The sequence below is a fragment of the Budorcas taxicolor genome, chromosome 14 (genome assembly GCF_023091745.1).
Source record: "Budorcas taxicolor isolate Tak-1 chromosome 14, Takin1.1, whole genome shotgun sequence".
Taxonomy (NCBI): Eukaryota; Metazoa; Chordata; class Mammalia; order Artiodactyla; family Bovidae; genus Budorcas; species Budorcas taxicolor.
Genome location: NC_068923.1, coordinates 43,624,797 through 43,644,722, shown reverse-complemented (window position 1 = coordinate 43,644,722; position 19,926 = coordinate 43,624,797). Strand labels below are relative to the sequence as shown.

Here is a 19,926-nt window from a genome sequence, read left to right as displayed (position 1 = left end):
ATCTGAAGTCCTCCTGTGAATAAAAAAGTGAGTTACCTGTGTACACACACACAATGCTGGGATAGTCATGTGTAGACATGCCCTTTCAAAAATGGGGAGGACAAGGGGCACAGAGCAGTCACTATTCCATAATGATATGACATCCAAGTAGACACATGTTGCCAGTGTCTTGATAAAGCTCTATACCTGCAGCTGTGATATGATTCTCTGTGGTTCTTGGCTTTTGACCTTTGGGTTATTGATACTGCCTTCTAAGTCATTCTTCATTTTCCATAAAAAAAAAAGCCTATGTTTTCTGCTGAGTAAGTTTCTCAGCCTGAATCCTTCCTCTGTTAGTTTAGGAGTCCAAAGCCCTCTTTTAATTTGATGTTGTCTCTGACCCTTTCATTCTAAGATGGTTAATTCCTTTAAAAACACTGTGGGATTCCTGTATATCAAACTATAATCCATTCTCTTAGATCAGAGTCATGACCACAAATCCTTTTGAGCAGGGTTCTTCTCTGCCTTTGGCTTTTTGGAAATCTGCTTAAGGATGTTACAATAGCCTAAAGATTACCAGAATCTCTATTGTTTAATAGAGAAGGATGATAAGGCACACTCTTCAAAGTTTTTGTCTGATAGGGCCTATCAACTTAAAATGTTTCTGAGATCTTATCAAAGGGATTTATGCTTGCAGCTTTGACTTCATCTTTACCCCGAGTCTTTGTTTTACTGCCCTTTTTAAAATTTTTACCTGGAGGTTATTTCTTGCTTTAAAAGTATTTTCTTAGCTAGATTTGTGTTCTAAATCTGTTTTTGAAGCCAGCAAGTCTTGGGTTCTATGTATTTCCTCTAAACTCTGCTAAAAATTGAATAATCTATTTAGCTAATTTCTCCCTATCTCTACTTTATTGTATGCAGATATAAGAATTATTTATCAGTCTGCCTGGAAATCTACTTGTTGAGATCTGCTAGTGTATTAGGCACATCTTATATTTTCCAAAACATGTTAGGTGACCATTTCACTAAACCTACTACAGATACAAAATAGAGGTTGCCCTCTTGCCAAACCTTAATAATAACCTCCTGTCTTTCTCCATTCACACTTTTTCAGTCTCAGCCCACTGTCCAGTTTCAAAATCAATGTCACATATTTTCCATTTTTATAATGAGAGCAACTACATCTGTTCCTGTTTTCAATTGCTGCATTACAAACTACCACAAAATTATGTATCCCAAACAGCTATTTTATTTACTCAGAATTTGATGGTTCAGAATTTGGATGACCTCACCTGGGCAACTTGTGTTTCTGATCCATTTGCTGTCAGTTGGGGTCACTAAGGTTGAGTATCCACTCACAAGCTGGCTCACGTATCTTGCTCACATGTTCAGCATCTCAGCACTTCTTGGTCGTACACCATGTGGTGTTTCATTCTCCAGGTCCTCTTCACAGGGCTTTGACTTCTCACAACGTGGTGCTCTCAGGGTGGCCATACTTCTTCCTGGAGGATGGCTTCTATGAATGAGTGTTCCAAATGACAGAAAGCAGAAGCCATCAGTTTCCTAAGGCCTGGGCCCCAAGATGGTCAGAGTGTCATCTTCACCATGTTCTGCCCTTTAAAGCAGTCACAGAGCCACCTAGGTTCAAGTGGAAGAGACGTTTGCAGTGAAAGAAGTGCCAACATCTTTGTGACCATCTTTAACCCACCTTAGAGCTGAATCTTTGTTTTCCTTACTGTAACAGGTCAGGGAATTCTGAACCAGAAGACAGACCAATATGATTGAAGCCCAAGTCTAGCCTGCTTAACTGGTGTATTATTGTCTTGGTGTCACTTTCTTTCTCTGATTGGCTGTTTCCTCGTTTATAAATGCAGTAGGATATGAATACTCCATAATTTAAGATTCATGGCTACATTTACATTAGAATCATCCTGAAGGTTCGTGACATAAAATAATGTGCCATTTGGCTGAGGTATCCATTTAAATTATGTTTATCCGGAGGCTGCTATACTTAGTCAACTTATCAACATCTGCATACAACTCAATAGAGCTTAGTTTTCTCCTTAATGTTATGTCAGTTATTTTCATGGTTTGGTTAAAATTTATTTTCCTAGAAAAAAACATTCAATAAAAAAATGTAGCTCTTAACAAAAGTTTTAAATAAATAAAATAGAAGGGTGTTTAATTTGATTGCATCTTGCAATTCTATAACCGGAATGAGTATACCATCAAATTCAATCTTCCATTTGTTAATTTAAGATATATAATGCAGGGTCTACTTCTCTGCTATATTTTCAACTTTGGGATTCCCATGATCTCTACTTATATCTATTGTGAAAAACAGGAGTCTACTACAATGATAATATCTATTTCACAGAGCTGCTAAAATAATAAATGAGATATAATGTGTAGCCTGCCAAGCTCCTCTGTCTATGGAATTCTCCAGGCAAGAATACTAGAGTGGGTAGCCATTCCCTTCTCCAGGGGATCTTCACAACTCAGTGATCAAACCCGGGTCTCCTGCGTTGTAGGCATATTCTTTGCCATCTGAGCCACCAGGGAAGACCACAAAAGTAATCATTGGCCTAAAACATGCTGTTTCACTAGAACATGGGTTCTTGGAGATAAAGACCTTGGTATATTTCTCTTTAAGTCACTGGTACATAGCTTAGTGCCTGCACGTTTTTCTGACTACATTTGACAGAAATGTAATTCAAATGTGCATAAGCAAAAATGAGAATGTGTTGCTTTACTCTATCAAAGAAAGCATGATAAAACTGAGAACTCTGAGCACAAACCAAAGGATGGTTGGCAAGGGGCAGGCTGAGCTGTGGGAAGGGCACCCTACTCTCCCCTAAGAGAGTAGGGCATGAAGCATTGAGGCAGGGGGAAATGACCAGCTGCCCTTCACCGCCAGCTAGAACAAGCACGTGGCCACTCTCCCACAAGGCTGCCCACGATCACTCATCCATAGACATATCAGCCGCTGGCATCCAGAGCCTGCAGGCCACCTACCACCAGGTCCTTGATGAAGTGGGAGTTCCTCCTGCCTGAGAACTTGAGGCCATTGTACAACCACCCAGCTGGTCCCACAGTTTTTTTCTGGGCTCCAATTACGAAATGAGGATAGATGCGCGCTGAACCAGCTGGCATGGCCAGACCTACAGAGAAACTCAGCACAGATGAAGCTACTGTTCTGGCTACAGGGTTTATTTGGTCAAGATACTCACTTGTAATTATTCCAAAAAACTGGAGTCTGCTTGCTGTTAATTTCTTTGCCGGGACAGCAGGAGCCTCTGAGCTCTCTCATATTTGAAGATATAACCAAGAACTAAGTGCTGAAGCAAACAAGTAAGAGTTCCTGATCACCCTAACAATCTTGATGTGAACATAGCCACTGAGACCTAGTCTGATTTATTATCTGGTTGTTGATAAGGCGATACTAACTGTGCTAACGTTTATCAGGCATAAACTCTAACTGTAATCGGGAGGTAGTATTGATACTTGATTCAACAGGAAAATGGAGCAAACTTTTAATAAGACAAACAAAAATAAGAAACTGTGGGAAGAGTAGTTGATTCAAAGGAATAGTTGGAAGATTTCCTCACATCTACCAGGAGCTATATCTTTCATTTCTTTCCTCTTTGCAAGTTGATTACATTCATCTTCCAAGTCTTACATCCTGCAGCTTTCAACCTTTCTTTAACCAGGCCCAACAATCTTGGATTTTCTTTGTCAATCTTAGATCAGGTGACAATCTCTGTATCAATCAAATACATTAGTTTTTAAACTTCAGTTGAGTTTTATAATTGGCCCGCTCATAAGTCATTTCATTATGATCAGGGGGTCATAGAAACACACAGTAAGATTCCAAGGTAGTCACAAGGAAGAGGCAATATAAGTTATAGGATGAGAAGAAGCTGCAGAGGTGGTTTCCTCAGCAGACAGTGCCACAAATTTCTAATAATCTTGACATTTGATAAAAAAATATTGCTTACCAAGTGTCTGTTATTTCATATTATAGCCCCAAAATATACTCTAAATGTCATAGCTATATCAAGGCCCATTAAGGCCTTAGCCATGGTTGCACAATCAGATAAGACATTATCACAATTACCACATAACTAGTTCTCTCCACCACAGGAACTACTGCATTGGCTTCTAATTTCTTTGTCTTGACTTTGACTCCATGCTAGGAAGTCAGCAAGCCATGGGAAAAGATCAGGCATTTAGCACTCTTCTCTAATATGCTGGCAGGGAAACGCTGACTAGCTTATACCATCAGAATTTCAGTAACCTATCAAGTAAAAACTAAGTTCTAGAATTTATGACCTATTATTGGCATTACTGCCATGCAGGTAAGGACTATAAATTGTGGTCAGATTCTGCTATTTCAACAACAAACTGTTCACCTGCCACTTACTCAAGAAGCATTTATTAAACCTCTGTTAATCTCTCTGGGAAGGAGCCCCACACATTCTCTGTGGTCACTGGCTCTGTCTTTCAGAAATATTTATTAAAGAAGCACTTACTGAGCACCTGCCAAGCTCTGAAGAACAAAAGCTACACATAAATAAATAATTTGAATGCCAAGTGATAAGTTTAGTGATGGATATGCAAAGGCTTGGGGTGAGTCAAGTAAGAACACTGAATCATCCTGGAAGACAGCACTGACTTCTTTGAGATGGCACTTGAATCGTCTTAAGCAGTTAGTAGGAGTTAACCAGGCAAAAAGGAAGGAGGGGATTCTAGGAAAGTATGAATAAAGGGAAGCATCACGGTATGAGCAAGAAACTCACACTTTGGTGTTCCTGAAGTGTAGACAAAAGGAAGTGAGTGACAAGGAACGAGGCTGCAGAAGATAATAGGGACCACGTGGTAAAGAGCCTCGGATACCAGATTAAAAGAGCTTAAATTTAACCTTAGAGGGAGAGACTTCCCAGGTGGCCCAGTGGTTAAGAATCCGCTTTGCAATTCAGGGGACTTCGGTTCAAACCCTGGCTGGGGAACTAAGTGAAAGTTGCTCAGTTGTGTCCTACTCTTTGCGACCCCCTGGACTATACAGTCCATGGAATTCTCTAGACCTGAATACTGGAGTGGGTAGCCTTTCCCTTCTAGAGGGATCTTCCCAACCCAGGGATTGAACTCAGGTCTCCTGCATTGCAGGCGTATTCTTTACCAGCTGAGCCACAAGGGAAGCCCAAGAATACTAGACTGGGTATAATATCCCTTCTCCAGTAGATCTTCCTGACATAGTAATTGAACCAGAATCTCCTGCATTGCAAGTGGATTCTTTACCAGCTGAGCTAACAGGGAAGCCCTAGAGAACTAAGATATCCCATATTCCATGGGGCAACCAAGCCTGGCCTATGGGACTGGCCTATGCACCCCAGTGCGAAAGATCTTGCATGCCACAACTAAGACAGAATGTAGCCAAATAAATAAGTAAATTATTTTTTAAAAACATCTTTAAAGCCATTGGAGCATCTCAGTTGGAGTGGTGGGGGGGTGGGGGGGGGGCGGCGGAAATAGAGCAGTCATCATTCACTTTTGTGAGGATCAGTCTGGTTGATGTGTGGAGGATGAATGTGGCAGTTCCTAATGACGACTGACACCCAGTGTGGTTTGTTTCACTGCAACTGTTGAGAGTAGCACCTGTAAGGGGTTATAGTCTGGGATATAACCCAGAAGCCCACATACTTAAATGTAATCCCAAATTGTATTCGTTAAATAATCCCAAAGAGAATCTAATTTCTTAGCCATAATTTCTCATTCTCTTTGTTCTCAGAATCTCTACCCCCCACCCCCTCAGTTGCTCTAGTATTTTCTCTTTATGTCCTAATATTCTCTCTGCACTAAAGCTTGGGAAAGTATGAAAAACATTTAGCTGTCATTTAAAACTCTTAAATCCCACTAGATAAATGTTATAATGGCCTCCTACTCAGGAGCAGAGAATATACTTGACTCTCTAACATCCTCCTGGATCACATCTTAAGTGAGTATTGGAGAATATCCCTTCCTTGGGGTCTAGCCTCCTACCCATCAAAAGATAGGGAACTGAGGTTCTTTTTAAGTCTTGAAAGTCACACACTTTTGAAGTTCTGACTCATGGTCTTTTTGGTGGTAAAATTTAAAACTTAGTGGGATATATAGATACATCTTAACTAGTCTGTGCTGCTCAGACTAGTGATCTGATTCATAGCTTTGCCCTGATTCTTCATTTGTATGTTCACCCAGGCATCAGTGAAGGCTGGAACCTACCAGTTTATTAGTCCCACCCTAGCCTAATCTTTGCACCTGCTGGCTGCATGCAGATTTCCCAAGAAGCTCTGGATGATGAGCTAACATGAAGTGGCATTCCTAGGATGGGAATAAGACATACTTCTAAGAAGCAGTGGCAACCCCGCGTAGGAGCAGCGATGCACATCCATGCTGACCACCAGGGCAAAGCTGCAGGAGGCAGACCCTCTTGGCAGGAAGCAGTCGTAGATGGAGTAGATAACTGGTGAGCCAAAATTTCATGAAACATATAAAATAAAGATGCACAACAACAGCATGCACAAGCTCAGAGCAGTCATGAAACAAAAGGCAGCGTTCCTGCGTGCATTGCATGTCAGCTGAGGAACTGTAGGGTCGGTGGCTTAGCGGAAAGACAGGCAGGAAGCTGGGGCTGGTAAAGCAAAAAGCAGGCCCAGGTTGTAGACCTGGGCTGCACAGCAGGTCTGCAACCTGATAAGGAGCCAGGGGGCTGGACGCTCATATGAGTAAAGACTCGTGACAAAGCTGTGAGTCAGACCACTAATCTGAGCAGCACAGTAACAACTGGTCAGGGGAGATGGTAGGGTAGGAACCCATTAGGAAGGGCAGAAACAAGTAGCGTTGAGCGCTGCAGAGAAAGGCCAGAAGAGTGGCTGGCTGTTGCACCGGAAGGAAGGGGGCAGGGCAAGACGAACGACGTTGAGGTGCAGAACACCGAAAGGAAACCCCAGAGTTGCGGGTAATCCACAGCCACCACCGGGACACTTCTTGTTTGCTTCTTTCTGGAACAGGATTTCATTCCCTGCTCAGTCTGGGAGCTATTGGTGGGAGAAGGCAAGAGGGTGAGTCTGCCGGGAGGAGGGAGTTTCCACAGAGAGATAAGAGAAGATCCTGACCATTTCACTGTAAGGAGAGCAGATAATTACACAATGGACTCTTTGAAGCTCATACACCACACAGAAAGATACGTGATGTCTTTACAGGTGCACGTCAGCTTCATGACCCACTTTCAATGGAAGAGACGCTTATCCAGGGTGGTTGCGGTTGGCCCTGAGCCAGTCAAGGTATCTTGTTTCAGCCTTGCATGTGATCCATGCTACACCCTGAAACACTGACTGCCTCAGCGCAGCAGAGCAGTCTGGAAGCATGATTCACCCCAAGACCAATAGCGGTGCAGCAGACAATCCCTTGAGACTTGCACAGTGAAGTAATCTCCTTTCTGAGAGCCCAGGCTGTAGTTTGTTAGTTGGTGTAGGTGCTTAGCTGGGCAGTGATAGCAGTGTTGTTTGGGGTTTCTTCCTTCCTTCTTTTCTCTTCTGAGCATGAAGATCATTTGTCCACCTGAGAAGCTTGGGGAAGAAACTTATCTCAAAGAGTAGAAGACAGAAGTATGGGGCCAGGCTTAAGGCCTAGGCTTTATGAGAAGATGGCCAGGACTGGCTCAGTTGTTCAGCGGTCATTAGGTTCCTTAGTGAGAGCGAAGAGGGGCGCTCTATCTTTTGCTTACGGAGGAGCCTAAAGAGGGGAAGTCTAGGAACTATGAAGACTCGAGGGGAGGGGCTGGGGCCAAGGACCCTTCTCTCCTAGTTTCCTACCACAGTCTCCTGGGGACCTCACCAGTTACCATGGTTTTATTTTTTTATTTTTTATTTTAAATTGCAGTATAGTTGATGAACAATTCCGTGTTAGTTTCAGGTGTACAGCAAAGTGATTCAGTTATACATATACATGTTTCTATTATTTTTCAAATTCTTTTCCCATTTAGGTTATTACAGGGTATTGAGCAGAGTTCCCTGTGCTATACAGTAGGCCATTGTTGTTACCTGTTTTAAATATAGCAGGGTAGACATGTCAAACTCAAACTCCTAATCTATACTTCCTCCTTGCCCTCTGCTGTGCTCTTTCTCCCCGGTAACCAAAAAATTCATCCTCTTAGTCAGTGAGTCTGTTTTGATTTTTTAAATAAGCTCATTTATATAATTTTTTTAGATTCCACCTGTAATAAATATCATACAATATTTTTCTTTCTCTGTCTGACTTACTTCGCTTAGTACGACACTCTCCAGGTCCATCCATGTTGCTGCAAATGGCATTATTTCATTCTTTTTAATGGCTGAATAATATCCCATTGTATATATGTAGCACATCTTCTTTATCCACTTATCTGTTGGTGAACGTTTAGGTTCATTCGATGACTTGGTTTTTGTAAACAGCACTGCAGTAAATATTGGGGTGCATGTATCCTTTCGAACCATGTTTTTCTCCATATATATGACTAGGAGTGGGATTGCTGTATCATATGGTAGCTCTATTTTTAGTTTCTTAAGGAACCCCCATACTGTTCTCCATAATGGCTATACCAATTTAAATTCCTACCAACAGTGTAACAGGGTCCCTTTTCTCCATGCTGTCTCCAGTATTTACTATTGTTTATAGAATCTTGATGATGGCCATTGTGACTGGTGTGAGGTGATATCTCATTGTGGCTCTGATTTCCATTTCTCTAATAATTAGTGATGCTGACATCTTTTCATGTGTCTCTTGGCCATCTATATTTCTTCTTTTGAGACATGTCTTTTTAGGTCTTCTGCCCAGTTTTTTATTGGGCTGTTTGTTGGGGGGTTTTTTGTATTGAACCACATGTGTGCTAAGTCGCTTCAGTTGTGTTGGACTTTTTGCAACCCCAAGGACTGTAGCCCACAAGGCTCCTCTGTCTGTGGGATTTTTCAGGCAAGAATACTGGAGTGGGTTGCCATTTCCTTCTCCAGGGGATCTTCCTAACCCAGGGATTGAACCCGTGTCTCCTGTGTCCCTGCATTGCAGGTGGATTCTTTACCTGCTGAGCCATTCAGCTGTTTGTAAATTTGGGAGATTAACCCCTTTTTGGTCTCAACATTTGCAAATATTTTCTCCCATTCTGTGGGTTGCCTTTTTGTTTTGTTTGTGGTTTATTTGTTTTGTTTATTTTTATTTGTTAATTTTTGTTTTTATTTCCATTACTGTATGAGATGGATCAAAAAAGATTTTGCTGTGATTTATGTCAAAGGGTCTTCTCTCTATTTTTTCCTCTAAGAGTTTTATAGTATCTAGTCTTATATTTTTCTTTAATCCATTTTGAGTTTATTTTTGTGTAAGGTGTTAAAGAATGTTCTAATTTCATTTTTTACCCAGCACCATTTATTGATGAGACTATCTTTTCTCCATCATATATTCTTGCCTCCTTTTTTGTAGATTAACTGACCATAAGTGCATGGGTTTATTTCTAGGCTTTCTGTCCTGTCCCGTTGATCTATATGTCTATTCTTGTACTAGTACCATACTGTTTTGATGACTGTAGATTTGCAGTATAGTCTAAAGTCAGGGAGCCTGATTCCTCTAGCTCCATTTTACCCCCCTCAAGATTGCTTTGGCATTTGGGATCTTCTATGTCTCCATACAGATTTTAAGATTTCTTTTTGTTCAAATTCTGTGAAAAATGCCATTGGTAATTTGATAGGGATTGCATCAAATCTGTAGATTGTCTTGGGTAGTATACTCATTTTGACAATATTGATTCTTCCAATCCAAGAACATGGTATATCTTTCCATCTGTTTATGCCATCTTTGCTTTCTTTCACCAGCATCTTGTAGTTTTTGGAGTACAGATCTCTTGCTTCCTCAGGTAGGTTATTCCTAGGTATTTTATTATTTTTGATGGAATGGTAAAGGAGAACGTTTCTTTAATTTCTCTGTCTGATCTTTTGTTATTAGTGTATAGAAATGAAATATATTTCTATGTATCCCACAGCTTTAAATGCCATCTGTATGTTGATAACCCCCATATCCCTTCCTCCAGATCAAACTTCCCCTTCCAGGTTCCAGGTGTGTCTTCTGGCTTCCCACTAGACTTCCCCTTTTGTCTGTCTCACACACAGCTGAAACTTAATTCCAAAACCTGAATGCATTTCTGCTCTTTCTCGCAAGTGCATTCTGCCCTCAGATTTCCCCATGATGGTGTCATTAACTAAGACTCTTAATCGAGAAATCTAAGTCATACTTGCTTCCCCTTTTGCTCACTTCTCAGATGGAATCCAACAAGAAGTCATGTTGATTCAACCACCAAGAGGATGGAGAAACCCTGCTTTCTCTTCTGTGTCCTATGACCTATTCTTCATGCACTTTGAAACAAGGATGACTTGGAATTTCAATCATTTCATGTTATTCTCCCATTTCAGTGACTTCATTATTTCATATAGAATTATATGCAAGGTCTCTACAGCATTCCCTCCTGCCACTAACCATATCTCACTTCTTGTCTGGTATTCTTCTGCTCCTTGCTTGCTATCCATCAGCAACTCTGATTTTCTTTGTGTTTCTTCAACATACCTCCTCCAGGGAGTTTGCATATGCTGTTCTTTCTGGCTGTAACATTCTCCCTTCCTTCAACTTCTTACATGATTACTGTTTTCTCTTTTTCTTTTTTTTCCTAATTCACATCACCTCCTCAGAAAGGCCTTCCCTGAATGGTCACTCTCCCCTATTATTCTGTCTCTGCCTCCTGCACTTTTCAAAGAACATTTCACAATTTGTGAAAATGGTTTATTTTTTTAAATCAATTTTTATAGAAATATAGTTGCTTTACAGGCTTCTATGGCAGCTCAGATAGTAAAGAATCTGCCTGTGATGCAGGAAATCTGGGTTCGATCCCTGGGTCAGGAAGATCCCCTGGAAAAGGAAATGGCTACCTGCCCTAGTATTTCTACCTGGGAAATGCTATGGTTGGAGGAGCCTGACAGGATATAATCCATGATGTTGCAAAGAGTCAGACACAACCGAGCGACCAACACTTATAGTTGCTTTACAATATTGTGTTTGTTTCTACTGTACAGTGAAGTGCACAGTTCATGTACTGTTGAAGCCTGGCTTGGAGAATTTTGAGCATTATTTTGCTAACGTGTGAGATGAATGAAATTGTGCAGTAGTTTGAACATTCTTTGGCATTTCCTTTCTTTGGGATTGGAATGAAAACTGACCTTTCCTGGTCCTGTGGCCACTGCTCAGTTTTCCACATTTGTTGGCATATTGAGTGCAGCACTTTCACGGCATCATCTTTTAGGATTTGAAATAGCTCAACTGGAATTCCATCACCTCCACTAGCTTTGTTCGTAGTAATGCTTCCTAAGGCCCACTTGACTTCGCATTCCAGGATGTCTGGCTCTAGATGAGTGATCACACCATCGTGGTTATCTGGGTCATGAAGATCTTTTTTGTATAGTTCTCTCTTGCCATCTCTTCTTATCTTCTGCTTCTTTAAGGTCCATCCCATTTCTGTCCTTTATTGAGCCCATCTTTGCATGAAATGTTCCCTTGGTATCTCTAATTTTCTTGAAGAGATCTCTAGTCTTTCCCATTCTATTGTTTTCCTCTATTTCTTTGCATTGATCACTGAGGAAGGCTTTCTTATCTCTCCTGCAGTTCTTTGGAACTCTGTATTCAAATGGGTATATCTTTCCTTTTCTTCTTTGCCTTTAGCTTTCTCTTCTGTTCCAGATGTTTTGGTCATTGTATCATTGTTATCAAATAGAGTCACTGAAGCCCTATAAGAATGGACTGCTAATCAGCTAACTCGATTGTAATATGCTGAGATGGGAAAAATTATTATATAGCAAATGTACCCTTTCTTATGGATACAGTCCCGGGAACCCTGTAAAGAAAAAGCAGTACTTCCCTGGGAGGATATAGGTGCTTTGAAGCCTTCTGAGGAAAGAAGAGTCAAAAGAGATCTATTTGCAATTGAGGTGAGGCAGAGGGAGAAGGGAAGGAAAGGATGTGAAGGGAAATGAACTGGAGCAAAAGTCATGTTTTCTGGAATACGATGAACTAAGCAAGGTGACTCGGTGACCTCATATACCTTCAGGAAATTTTACAAAATCACAAAAGCTCGAGGTAATGGCATTTCTTATGAAAACCAGTGAAGTAGCCAAATTCTGCATCATGGTTTTTGTGGGAAATAAAATTGAGACAATGGGTTCTGATGCTGGGGCCTGAGTCACAGGAGATCTGGAGGCCTTAAGTGGGTGAGAGTCCCCAGAAACCCTGGGGACTTCCCCACCCTCTGAAAATGAGAGGCTTTGAAAAAAATTTCCCCCAGAGCACAAGGATAGAGAGGCCTTTAGATAAAATCAGCATGACAGCAACTTTCATGGTCACAGGCTCATAATCTAATATTCTAGGAGTATTAACCCATGACTTATTTACATAAATACTACCTCCATTTATAAGAAATACAAGTAATGCTTGAGGCAGTATAACACGATGTTTATGAGCACAGGCTCTGGAGTCAAATGCCTCCATCTAATTCTTGATTTCACTTTTTGCCAACTGTGTGATCTTGGGTACTCTCTGTGCCTTGGTTTCTTCATTTGAAAAGTGGAGGAAATAAAAATATATAGCTGTGAGCAAGGAAAAAAAGTGTAGTAGCTCAGTCGTGTCTGACTCTTTGCAACCCCACAGACTGTAGCCTACCAGGCTTCTCTGTCCATGGGATTTTCCAGGCAATAGTACTGGAGTGGATTGCCATTTCCTTCTCCAGGGGATCTTCCCAACCCAGGGCTCGAACCTGGGTCTCCCACCTTGTAGACAGACGCTTTACCGTCTGAGCCATAGTCTTAGTCTTAGCTGTGAGCAAACGGTTTAATAAAACCTATTATCCCTCTGTGAGACTTAAACATTAGTTGACTATCCAACCGATGAAAGTAGAAATGTCAATTGTGTTATTAGACATTGTTCTTCATGGTAACAATGAACACTGAATGGTAAATTGCATCCAGACTGGGATGAAGTAGAAAAAAATCTATGAATGTCTGATGGGCATTTATGGGCATGCCAAACTCTGGGCTTCCCTGAGTATGGTGATCCTTCAAATTAGGCTTGTACTTTTCAGGATCCTTGTAGTTCTGTCTATAAAAATCCTATAGAAGATATGATCCAGGAATCATGCTCCTTGGTATTTACCAAAATGAGCTGAATGCTTAGGCCCACCCCAAAACCTACACCTCTTATTCATAACTGCCAAAACTTAGAAACAACCAAACACTTCAGTAGGTGAATGGGTAGACACACTGTGGTACATCCATGCTGTGGAATGTTACTCAGCAGTAAAAAGAAATGAGCTATTAAACCAGGTAAAGACATTGAGGGATTTCAAAGCATATTGCTAAATGGAAGAAGACTGAAAAGGCTACATATTATCTGATTGCAACTACATGACACTATGGAAAAGGCAAAATGGAGAGAATGAAAATATCGGTGGAAGAAGGAAGGATGAAGAAGTGGGGTACATGGGGGTTTTAAGATAAACTACTCTCATATGAGGTTACCATGATGGATGTATGACAGTGTGCATTTGTCAAAACCAACGAATGTGCTCCCAGAGTGAACTCTGATAATATACTAGGACTTTAGTTAATAACAGTGTGTCTTCATTTATTCATCAAGTGTAACAAATGGACCACACGAATGTAAGATGTTAACAGTAAGGGAAACTATGTGCGTAGGGGGTTCCTTAGTGGCTCTGCTGGTATAGTCTGCCTGCAATGCAGGAGACCCAGGTTTAGGAGGAAATGGCAACCCACTCCAGTATTCTTGCTTGGGAAATCCCATGGACAGATGAGCCTGGCAGGCTACAGTCCAAGGGGTCGCAAGAGTTGGACACGACTTAGGGACTAAACCTACCTACCTACCTATGTGTATATAGGACTGAGTATATGGGAACTCTGTACTTTCCTCTCAGTTTTTCTGAAACTTAAAACTGTTCTAAAATACGTCTATTAATTAAAAGGGGGGAAAGCCCTGCCAGAAGTATTGGCTCTGGTGGAGAATGAGGCTTCCAAGACAAGCAGATCTTGCACTAAACCCACGTGGGACTCTTTCCTGCCCCCAGGTTGTTGGACTATTTCAAGAACTGCCCTGGAAGAGAAGTGTCTGAAGCGCCCAGCTGATGAGCTTTGGTTCCTCTCTTGTATACACCGGTGGGCCATTGTCACTTGGTGAGGTGGAGAGTTTGGTTGAGGTAAGAAGATCATCTCTTGGGGAGCTCTGCACTATCTCATAGAATTGCTGTGAGAATTAAATGAGCTAACGTCAGCAGAACATTCAGAACAAGGCTTGAGATAGGTAAATGCTATATGATTGTCAGTTATAAATGTTGCAAGGAATGAGTGGCTCCAGTTTAACATTGTAATCATTACACCCCCCAAATTATGAGTGATATGCCATCTGCAATGTCAGATCAATACACACTATATGTATATTGATGAATCCATAGATATATATGCATATAATTATATCCACAGTGGCTCAGTGGTAAAGAATCCACCTGCAATGCAGGACATGCATGAGACGTGGGTTCAGTCCCTGGGTTGGGAAGATCCCATGGAGAAGGGAATGGCAACCCACTCCAGTATTCTTGCCTGGAGAATGCCATGGACAGGGGAGCCTGGCAGGTTATGGTCCATGGCGTTACAAAAGAGTCAGACCTGACTTAGCGACTAAACAACTAAAAAACAAGAAAACATATACTAAATCAGTCCAAACAGAGCCAGTCCTGAGATCTTTGTTGGGATTACTGAGAAATAAACTCTTTCTCCTCTTGGAAAGAGATGGAAGTATGCCTGGGCATGGAATCAGCCTGAGAATGAAGTCAGACCCAAGGGAGAAAGAAAGAGGCCAGCTTTTGACAGGGAAGGTTAAACTACTGAATTCATTCATGTTTGAAGTTTTCTACGCTGAAACCATTCAGTTTTCTAAGTGAATAGCTTATATTTTTGCTTTCTTGTTCCTGCAGCTGAAGGCAGACAAATGAATAGTGCTTTCTTTCTCTATAAATCCCACCCTCTTGGGCGTTAATATAAAAACCTGGAGTCCCCAAAGTGATGCACTAGCAGGGCTCCCTAGAACCTTGTGATCTCTATAACTTTCCACTACAGTGTTACGGGAAGAGCTCAGATGAGTCACAGGGTAGAGGCATGGATTGAATTCCTGGTCCTGGGGCCAGACCCTCCACAACTCCACACCTGGCGCTTAAGCATATTTGACAGCACATCCTGTCTTGTCTCTTCCCTCTCCCTCCTGACTCGTGTTTCTGTCTGAGTGCTCTGCCAGCAATCTGATGCAACTTCTTGAACTCTTAAAACTGCAGAGGAATTTGAGGGCCATTCAGGCACGCAGTTCTTAAGCAGAGCAGAGCAGGTGGAATTTCTGGCACCCTACCAGACTTACTTTGAACTACCAGACTGGTTTGAAACTGGGAAAGAAGTACGTCAAGGCTCTGTATTGTCACTCTACTTATTTAACTTATATGCAGAACACATCATGCAAAATGCCGGGCTGGATGAAGCACAGGCTGGAATCAAGATTGCCAGGAGAATTATTAACAACCTCAGATATGCAGATGATACCACCCTAATGACAGAAAGCAAAGAGGAACTAAAGAGCCTCTTGATGAAAGTGAAAGAAGATAGTGAAAAAACTGGCTTAAAACTCAACATTCAAAAAACAAAGATGATGGCATCCATCACTTCATAGCAAACAGGTGGGGAAACAATGGAAACAGTTGGAGACTTTATTTTGGGGGGCTCCAAAATCTCTGCAGATGGTGACTGTAGCCATGAAATTAAAAGATACTTGCCCCTTGGAAGAAAAGCTATGACAAACCTAGACTTGAATGCCACTTGTGCTTCATCCAGCCTGGCATTTCTCATGATGTGCTCTGCATATAAGTAAATAAGCAGGGTGACAATATACAGCCTTGACGTACTCCTTTCCCAGTTTCGAACCAGTCTGGTAGTTCAAAATAAGTCTGGTAGGGTGCCAGAAATTATATATGAGGCAGTGATCAAGCCCATCCCCAAGAAAAAGAAATGTGAAAAGGCAAAATGGTTGTCTGGGGAGGCCTTACAGATAGCTGAGAAAAGAAGAGAAGCTAAAGGCAAAGGAGAAAAGGAAAGATATACCCATTTGAATACAGAGTTCCAAAGAACAGCAGGAGAGATAAGAAAGCCTTCCTCAGTGATCAATGCAAAGAAATAGAGGAAAACAATAGAATGGGAAAGACTAGAGATCTCTTCAAGAAAATTAGAGATACCAAGGGAACATTTCATGCAAAGATGGGCTCAATAAAGGACAGAAATGGGATGGACCTTAAAGAAGCAGAAGATATTAAGAAGAGGTGGCAAGAGAGGAGGACTATACAAAAAAGATCTTCATGACCCAGATAACCACGATGGTGTGATCACTCATCTAGAGCCAGACATCCTGGAATGCGAAGTCAAGTGGGCCTTAGGAAGCATCACTACGAACAAAGCTAGTGGAGGTGGATGGAATTCCAGTTGAGCTATTTCAAATCCTAAAAGATGGTGCTGTGAAAGTGCTACACTCATATGTCAGCAAATGTGGAAAACTGAGCAGTGGCCACAGGACCAGGAAAGGTCAGTTTTCATTCCAATCCCAAAGAAAGGCAATGCCAAAGAATGTTCAAACTACTGCACAATTTCATTCATCTCACACATTAGCAAAATAATGCTCAAAATTCTCCAAGCCAGGCTTCAACAGTACATGAACTGTGAAGTTCCAGATGTTCAAGCTGGTTTTCGAAAAGGCAGAGGAACCAGAGATCAAATTGCCAACATCTGGTGGATCATGGAAAAAGCAAGAGAGTTCCAGAAAAACATATACTTCTGCTTTATTGACTACACCAAAACCTTTGACTGTGTGGATCACAATAAACTGTGGAAAATTCTTAAAGAGATAGGAATACCAGACCACCTGACGTGCCTCCTGAGAAATCTGCATGCAGGTCACGAAGCAACAGTTAGAACTGGACATGGAACAACAGACTGGTTCCAAATTGGGAAAGAGTACATCAAGGCTGTATATTGTCACCCTGCTTATTTAACTTATATGCAGAGTACATCATGCGAAATGCTAGGTTGGACGAAACACAAGCTGGAATCAAGATTGCTGGAGAAATATCAATAATCTCATATATGCAGATGATACCACCCTTAGGGCAGAAAGTGAAGAGGAACTAAAGAGCCTCTTGATAAAAATGAAAGAGGAGAGTGAAAAAGTTGGCTTAAAACTTAATATTCAGAAAACTCAGATCATGGCATCTGGTCCCATCACTTCATGGCAAATAGGTAGGGAAACAATGGAAACAGCAGGAGACTTTATTTTTTGGGTTCCAAAATCACTGCAGATGGTGACTGCAGCCATGAAATTAAAAGACATTTGCTCCTTGGAAGAAAGGCTATGACCAACCTAGACAGCATATTAAAAAGCAGAGATTTTACTTTGCCAACAAAGGTCCATCTAGTCAAAGCTATGATTTTTCCAGTAGTCACATATAGATGTTAGAGTTGGACTGTAAAGAAAACTGAGCACTGAAGAATTGATGCTTTGAAGTGTGGTGTTGGAGAAGACTCTTGAGAGTCCCTTGGACTGCAAGCAGATCCAACTAGTTCATCCTAAAGGAAATCAGTCCTGAATGTTCATTAGAAGGACTGATGCTGAAGCTGAAACTCCCTTACTTTGGCCACCTGATGTGAAGAACTGACTCATTGGAAAAGACCCTGATACTAGGAAAGATTGAAGGTGGGAGGAGAAGGGGACGAGAGAGGATGAGATGGTTGGATGACATCACTGACTCATTGGACATGAGTTTAAATAAGCTCCGGGAGTTGGTGATGGACACAGAAGCCTGGTGTGCTGCAGTCCATGGCATTGCAAAGAATTGGACACAACTGAGTGAAAGTTTTGAACTGAATGACCAAAACATCACCAGACATGTGTCTCTAAAGATCTTTGTTTAGTCTGTTATGTTCTTGTTTCTACTTTATTTTCCTTTCAGTATAGCCAACAAAGTAGCAGAGAGAGCAGAAGCAATTTATTGGTCATTTAGCGGGAATTATACTTTTCTTATAAATCTCAAGCTTGCCAACCCAGGAGTCATTACTATCCAGTTGCTCTACTCTGTCATCAAATGTCCATTAGTTTTTTGACTAGAAGGGGGCTTTATGTACAATGCCTGTCTTTGTTAGTGTTTAGCCAAAGTTGTGGTTGGCAAATTGACAACAGACTTCATCTTTCATTCTTAAACTAATATTTTCAGATTTGCCATGTGATGTAATTTAGGTCAGAGCTATCAGTGTTCTGTGAGATATTGTATTCACTGGGTTTTAGTTCAATTCAACTCTAAAATACATTGAGTGCGAACCTGCATCCAGGAACAGAGCATTTTACTCCTCCCTCAGAATGAATGGAGACCAGAAATTGGACACTTACACCCAAGAAAGGCAGGATTTCATCCAGCACTTCTCCCAGATTGTCAAGGTGCTGACTGAGGAGGACATTGGGCACCCAGAGACAGGAGATGCCATTACCCGACTCAAGGAGGTCCTGGAGTACAATGCCATCGGAGGCAAGTACAATCTGGGTTTGATGGTGGTGGTAACGTTCCGGGAGCTTGTGGAGCCCGGGAAACAAGATCCTGACAGTCTCCAGTGGGCCCTGACTGTGGGCTGGTGTGTGGAACTGCTCCAAGCCTTCTTCCTGGTGTCAGATGACATTATGGACTCATCCCTCACCCGCCGGGGGCAGACGTGCTGGAATCTGAAGCAAGGCATAGGTTTGGATGCCATCAATGATGCTTTCCTTCTGGAATCATCCATCTAGCGCCTGTTGAAGCTGTACTGTCGGGAGCAGCCCTATTACCTGGACCTGATTGAGCTCTTCCTGCAGAGTTCTTATCAAACTGAGATCAGACAGACCTTGGACCTCATCACAGCCCCCCAGGGCAATGTGGATCTTGGCAGATTCACAGAAAAGGGGTATAAGTCTATTGTCAAGTACAAGACAGCTTTCTACTCCTTTTACCTTCCTGTAGCTGCTGCCATGTATATGGCGGGCATTGATGGGGAGAAGGAGAATGCCAATGCCAAGAAGATCCTGCTGGAGATGGGAGGGTTCTTTCAGATTCAGGATGATTACCTTGATCTCTTTGGGGACCCCAGCGTGACGGGTAAGGTCGGCGCAGACATCCAGGACAACAAGTGCAGCTGGCTGGTGGTTCAGTGTCTGCAGCGGGCCTCTCCAGAACAGCGCCAAATCCTACAGGAGAACTATGGACAGAAGGAGGCTGAGAAGGTGGCCCGAGTGAAGGCGCTCTATGAGGAGATGAATCTGTCGGCTGTGTACATGCAATACGAGGAAGACAATTACAGCCACATTATGGGTCTCATCGAGCAGTATGCTGCGCCCCTGCCCCCAGCCATCTTCCTGGGGTTAGCACAAAAGATCTACAAGTGGAAAAAGTGGCCTAGAGTCTGGGAAGGTGGGGAAGGGAGGCTTCTCAATAAATTATTGTCTAACCTGTGAAAAAATATATATATATTGAGTGCCTACTGTTTACAAGGTACCATGAAAGATAACAGGGGATATACAGACGTGAGCAGGGATTCCCTAGTGGGTCAGAGGTTAAAGCATCTGCCTGCAATGTGGGAGACCTGGGTTCAATCCCTGGGTTGGGAAGATCCCTTGGGGAAGAAAATGGCAACCCACTCCAGTATTCTTGCCTGGAGAATCTCATGGACAGAGCAGCCTGGTGGGCTACAGTCCATGGGGTCGCAAAGAGTCAGACACGACTGGGCTACT

General features: G+C 42.0%; 1 protein-coding gene across 1 annotated transcript; it reads left to right on the top strand.

Moving 5' to 3' along the window:
• Window positions 1-18,492: 18,492 nt before the first annotated feature.
• Window positions 18,493-19,650, top strand: LOC128059179 (farnesyl pyrophosphate synthase-like). The gene is given in 1 exon segment (XM_052651572.1): window positions 18,493-19,650. A coding segment is annotated over 1 exon segment (1,122 nt). The 5' UTR covers window positions 18,493-18,528.
• Window positions 19,651-19,926: the final 276 nt, after the last annotated feature.